General features: G+C 41.0%; 1 protein-coding gene across 9 annotated transcripts in view; it reads left to right on the forward strand.

The window, feature by feature from the left end:
* LOC123144086 (uncharacterized) overlaps nucleotides 1–2,527 on the forward strand; it is a 6,411-nt gene extending 3,884 nt beyond the window's left edge. For 5 of the 9 annotated variants that reach the window (XR_006471258.1, XR_006471255.1, XR_006471257.1 and 2 more), the window contains 2 exons: nucleotides 257–317; nucleotides 849–2,527. Coding sequence is in view for 3 of the 9 variants with exons in the window: in XM_044563101.1 (XP_044419036.1) it covers nucleotides 257–317; nucleotides 849–857 (70 nt within the window). In the remaining 6 variants the exon portion in view is untranslated. The remainder of the gene's footprint in view (nucleotides 1–256; nucleotides 318–848) is intronic. The other 4 variants (XR_006471253.1, XR_006471254.1, XM_044563099.1 and 1 more) reach the window with 4 other exon arrangements.
* Nucleotides 2,528–6,390: the final 3,863 nt, after the last annotated feature.

Below are 6,390 nucleotides of genomic sequence, written 5' to 3' on the forward strand. Positions count from 1 at the left end.
GTGTCTTCTAATTTTTGTACTGGTCAATTTTAATAGCTCTCATACTTTCATTGTAAATTATAATAAGAGGTTGTATAGAAATGAATGGACAGTACAATTAATAGCTCTCATATAGATAATTTTTGTATACTTATACAATGAATGAACATTACAATTACTTTTATAGTGATGTTGGTTGCATAGAAATTCTAGCTTTCTGTGTTATTTCTTACGCTGATTTGCTTATTCTTTGCTATAATTGTGTGTGGTTTCCTAGGGTGGAGAGGCGAACCTCAAATGCGCAACATCAGATCTTGCTCGCTGAGCTGCTATTCCTGGTATACAACCCTTAAACACAAGCATGTCTTTATTTATTTGTTTATCTTGCTTTGCTTCAATGGAAGAAATAAAAATAAGAAACAATTTTTGTGGTGGATCTCTTGGAAAATTTGGAACAGTATTTGATCTGGGGACAACAACTATGAAAACAATTGATCTTGGATTTGAGTTTCTTTTAATCTTTAAATGATGTACGGGGCCAACAAATTCAGTTATTTGGTTTTGTAAGTTTGATATTTCTGAAACTTGTTAGGATTTAGGGTGCATATCAGGATATGTGCATCACGCTCAATGGTGAGACGAGAACCTGATCTGGTCACATATTTCTTTTGTTTCTCTGCCATGTTCAAATATAGAAAACATGTAGCTTAGTCGATACTAAATGTTTGGCACCAGAGTTTTTCCGCAGTAATCAGATTTTTTTTAGTGAAGGCCTTCCTATCTTACTGCATGTATCACTTAATATTAACACTTCAACATTACTCGTGACTTGTGATGACACAGTGTGTTCATTGTCCGATGTGCTGCAGGACCATTGAATAGTACTCAGAGCATACACCTATTCGTGCCTCATTATGCTGTACTTGGATGAAGTTTCCCAGAATAGTTGGTAGTTTACATTGACATGGCAGGCAGGGATGTGGAATGACAAAAGATGATATTTTGGAAGAGCTGGTTCTGGAGCTGATGTACACCTACTTTGAGTACTTCCAATATTGTTTTCTACTTCCAAAGTTGTTTGGGTGGTAAATTATTTTTCAAGTTTGCAACCATATATTTATTAATTTTCTACCCGTTGCACAGCACATGCCTTTTGGCTTGGCCTTCGCCCTCCACCCACGCCAGCTGCGGTGGACGCCTAGCTCCTACAGCTCTGCAGTGAGGCATGCAGAGAGTGACGACAACTTCTGAAGCCATGGCTAGCCTGTGATTACCAGAGTGGCGATGAGTGTGATTTGGATACCTGTTTTGTTTGCTCCTTCTGTTTTGATTTGAGTTGATGGGGATGAGATGTGACCCTGCTGCTGGGCGTCGCAAATGCCACGGCTCCATGTATGCCCCAGCTTTGGTGATGCGCGGGCGAGGCTACTCTATCTGGTGTAGTCGCCCTCCTTCCGAGAAATCAAGTTCTTTTGTTCAGATTTTAGATCTCTTGAGTTTCAGCTTAGTTCAAGGATAGAAAAGCATGCTCCTTATGGATTCAATGAGGAAAACCATCAGCCACTTTTTCAGAATTGGATGGTGTGGTGCACCTTCATCTTGCTATCCAACTTCTTAGCTTATTTGCTTTAACTTTAGTACAGTTATATAGCAGGATAAGGATCCAATCCTGTGATGCCACTCCATTTCCATCGTCAAAAGTTGCGCATGAGTTGATTCAGACTTTCAGAGTTCAGAGAACACCTAGCAGAGTTAATCAGCCTGAAGGTATATCAGATCCTAAGGAAAGAGGACCCGGTTCAGATTTGTCACTACTATGTGCTGTTGGATAGCCATGGTATGTGTTAGTTTTAATTTACCACAGAAGTTCGATTCTTGGGAGATAGGACAGGTGCATACATTACTTTTCTTATGAATCTGTTCTCTTTTTGTGCACTATCTATCTATGAAAATTTTCAAAGAAATTGACGGCGGCGGTGTGGCGAATGACGAAGCATCTAAAATGGATGGAAGAGAGGTGGTAAGGCGCGGGTGGGAGACATACATATTTGAGGAAATACGATTCATAAGGTTTCATATTAACAAAAATTGATAGTCTTTGTAAAGTAATCCGAACATTTTGTTGATTCCGGGACAACTTTATTCTCCAATATGAATCTGTAAGAAAAGATATGGCATACATTTGTGTAAATTGATAATGTAAGCACATCTCGAAACTCTATTATTTTTTCAAGATTGATTTACTTGGTGGTGCTAACTTCCATTATCTCAAAACAGGGCATGTGTGCTATTCCTGAAAAAAGAAGCTTCCCTGTTGGCTGGCATCCCCTATGATACACAGGAGTATGTAGGAAAAGAAATGGCATCTCATAATTCTTTGAATGTAGACCAGTAGGTTCAATTACAAATTGTTGGCTGTAAATGACTTTCAGTTTCTAGCTTTCATAAAATTTAGACATGTACTACTCTTTAACAGTATGATGTGGTTGATGGTGGTCCTATGTGCTGGTTCAAATTATCATGTTGGATAATATTGCTTTTACTAGCAGTTGCAGTGTTCTTACTATTTTATTTCCACAAATATCATCATGTTTTGCTATTGATGTAATGCTATATTTCTTGACTGAAATCAAACCCTTCAGTTGCTGCCGTGGTGCTCTTATATTCCTTCACAGGAAGCAAACCTTGTTCATGGCTAACTTATAGAATAGCATTTAAAAAAAAAAATTATAGAATAGCAGATACAGAGTTCAGAAACCATCAAACTTAGGAACACTCTGACCATGTGTTTGCTTCTGTTGAAGACCCAATATATGATTAGGTGCTGTAACTGCTGATGTTGAGCTATATGGACTCTATGATTAGAACCGCCATTGACAAACATACGGGTCAATAGAATTCAGAAAGTTACAGTTTATTTGCTCCGAAACTACTCTGTGGACGATAGTTTATGCTGCAGATCATTGCATGCCCCTAATCAAACGGTCTGCTGCAGTTTAATTATATACATGGATGGCACGATCTCACTGTTGTCCAAAAATCGTCTTATTGGTGTCGTGTTCAATAATGAATTCAGTTTCAATGTAAATCATTAATTGGACTCCCATGATTGCAGTGGTGTATTGTTCGGCAAAAAGTAGTATTGTCGCCTTTTAATATATATTGCTTGGGCGAAACAATTGGTTGTTACTTTTAATAAAAGTTAACGTCAAGTAATTTGTTTGGACCAAGCCCAAATAGCCAAAAAAAGAATAAACTATTCCCAACCAAACAACCACATGTAAAAGTCAACAAAAATGCTCTAAAAACCCGTCAAAAAATGCTCTAAAAAATAGATGTAATTTTTTTAACACAGTAAAAATAGCCCAAATGTTCACACTATTTTTGTTTCAAACAATTATATTCACATTTAAAAAATTTAAAAATTCCCAAAAAATGTTCCATTTTAACTAAAACAAAGTCCATTTAGAAACATAAAACAAAAAACATTAACAAAGTCCATTTAGAAACGTAAAACACAAAAAACATTGTTTTTATAAAAGACTTCTATTAAAAAAATGTACTTTTTCCGTAAAAAATGTTCTTTTTTAGAGAAATGTTATTTTCATAAATATGTTAAATATTCTTAAAAAGAGTTCCAATTTTGTGAAAACGTTAACTTTTATTAAAAATAAGGATTTTCCATGTTTGACCTCATTATAGACGTTTATTAAAATCTGATATAAAAAATAATGCACAATGGCATATGTGCCTTTTTTATCGCCCGGTGCAAAGCACGGGCATTTGTACTAGTTATGGTAATACCTCTCGCACTTCGTGTCTTTGTCACACACACATTCTTTCCTCCTCCTCTCTCCCTCTTTCTCTCACACACATGGGCTTTTTGCAACAATCTCCCACTTCTAGAATCTTGAAACCTACCACATTCCTCCCTTGTCTCATCAAAACATCCAAAGGAATATATTTTGAGTGAAACATAAGATATTTTTAGTGATATATGTATATCAAAATATATTTTCTGTACTTCTACTTATCTACTTATATATATTATATCTCTACTCTTATAAAAAACCGAGTTGGTGATGATGGTGTGCCTGCCATCTTACAATATAGACCGTCCGATCTATACTTGACAGATAGAAAGCAAACATAAGGATACCCGCACGTCTCTCGTTCATCCTTATCTCCCACAACTTCATTGTTGAGTAGTTAAAAAAGGAAACTCTGGAACAATCTGGCATGGTGGCCGCTGCCGGCATCGACCATCCCCGTGCCTCCGCTAAGTCTGACCACAAATCACCACCGCGCCCACTCCTCCTCACCTTATCTCTCATCTTTCTCGAGATACTATCATTTTTTCGATGAAATTCTCGAGATACCATTTTTCAATGAAATTCTCGAGATATCATTAGTTTTTACACATGGGATTACTCCTGCATGGGTCAATCACAACAGGTGTTTTGTAAAAAAATGCATCTTGATGTTCCATGCAATGCACGGGCATCTTGCTAGTACTCTTATAAAAAACCGAGTTGGTGATGATGGTGTGCCTGCCATCCTGCAATATAGACCGTCCGATCTATATCTGACGGATAGAAAGCAAACTATGGAAATTATGCAAAAAGATACCTGCACCCCTCTCCACATCTGCAGATAAGGCATTCCCCCGTTCATCTTTGTCTCCCACAAGATAAAAAAACTCGTATAAATGCATCTTGGTGTTCTGTGCAACGCAGGGCCTCTTGCTAGTAGTATGAAGAGAAGAGGCACACACACACAATCTGTCTTTTGCTGTCTCGCACACATGAGAGTTACGTGAGGCGCAGTAAACAAATAAACCCATAGGTGCACGATTGTTGCACGCGCGGGTACCGGGTACGTGGTGGAGCGCACCTTTGTAGGAATAGTCAGCTCGCGTGATAATTTTCTCCATAGGAGTTGATGGTCGGGGACCACAGGTGAACGACCTGGAGGCGATGGCTCGACAGTCGCCAGTGATCGAGTTGCCACGTTTAAATATCATTTTTTAAAGGGGTAAGAGTTCCGATTTTCAATGGCGCGTTATACTATTTTTTAGAACGATTGGTATAAAGCGAAAATGGAATTCACCACTACTACTACCTCCGCCCTGGTTTACTAGTCTGCATCGTATTTTGGGTCAAAGTTTGTCCACGAATTTTACTTGTAAAATGTTAATGCAAAATGAGATTTTCTTATCTCTTATCTCTTATCTCTTGCTCTTATAAAAAGCAGAGTTGGTGATGATGGTGTGACTGCCATCCTGTAATATAGGCCGTCCGATCTATATCTGACGGATAGGAAGGAAACTATGACAATTTACCCGAACTCCTCTCCACATTTCTAGATAAGGCCTTCCCTCGTTCATCCTTTTCTCCCACAAGATAAACTACTCATACAAATGCATCTTGATGTTCCGTGCAACGCACGGGCATCTTGCTAGTACCCAAACAAAAAAGGACTGGAGGGAGTGATTGCTCTCACACGGACGCGACCTCTCATGGCGCAGGCATTGAACCGGCACGCCGGCCAAGAGGGCCCCACTCGCTGCACGCCAGGCTGAACATGGCTCCTTGCCGCATTCAACCGGCTTCAGACTACCGCGCCTACCTCCATGGAATCCATGCATGTGTCGGGCTGCCGGTAACAAGTCCTTCCACGAGCCGGCCAGTTGGCTCCTCTCGTTCGCCCGCTATTTAAACGAGGCCAGACGCTTGGCAAGAACGCACCACACCGCCGCTCCCCGTATCCTCCTTGCACCATTTTTTCCAAATCCTCCATAGCATCCGGTGAGCAGGAAGACGAGTTCTCCGGCATAAAAGCCGGCTGGGTGCCCGACGAGCTAGGCAACTCGCTGCCCCACCTCCCTCCGCGCCCCAGGCTGTCAGTACCATGGGTGACGTTGCAGGTGGGCAAGCGGAGGAGCAAGCCGCCGCTCCAAGCTGGCCCCTAGTGCATCAACTCGACGCTCCAAGTCTGCTCGCACAGGAGTGACCAGTTGCTGCACGTCGGCACACGGGGGACCACGGCGTCCAATGCACCATGGTTGGCTACGCCATCCGACGCAAACGTTGGCGGAACCGTGGCATGCTGGCGGAGGTGGCCAACACGTCTGCGGCCACCGCCAACACCGAGGAATAGTAGACCACAAGAGTCGCCGCCGCTCCGAACCCACGAATGCTACGACCACTGCGTCGCCGGCATAGACACCCGGTGTGTTGCCTGGTTTGGCTCAAAACATCGTGGACCCCAGCTGCGGCCAGCATTAGAAATTATACCTGCTTCTAGAAGTTATTCGCGTTTAGTAAAAAAAATGACCAAAATATAATTAATTATGTATGGGTTTGACTTGTTGTGCTCACACTTGTAGTAGGAACTAGAGATTTTTCTTTA

Source organism: Triticum aestivum, chromosome 6D (genome assembly GCF_018294505.1).
Source record: "Triticum aestivum cultivar Chinese Spring chromosome 6D, IWGSC CS RefSeq v2.1, whole genome shotgun sequence".
NCBI lineage: Eukaryota > Viridiplantae > Streptophyta > Magnoliopsida > Poales > Poaceae > Triticum > Triticum aestivum.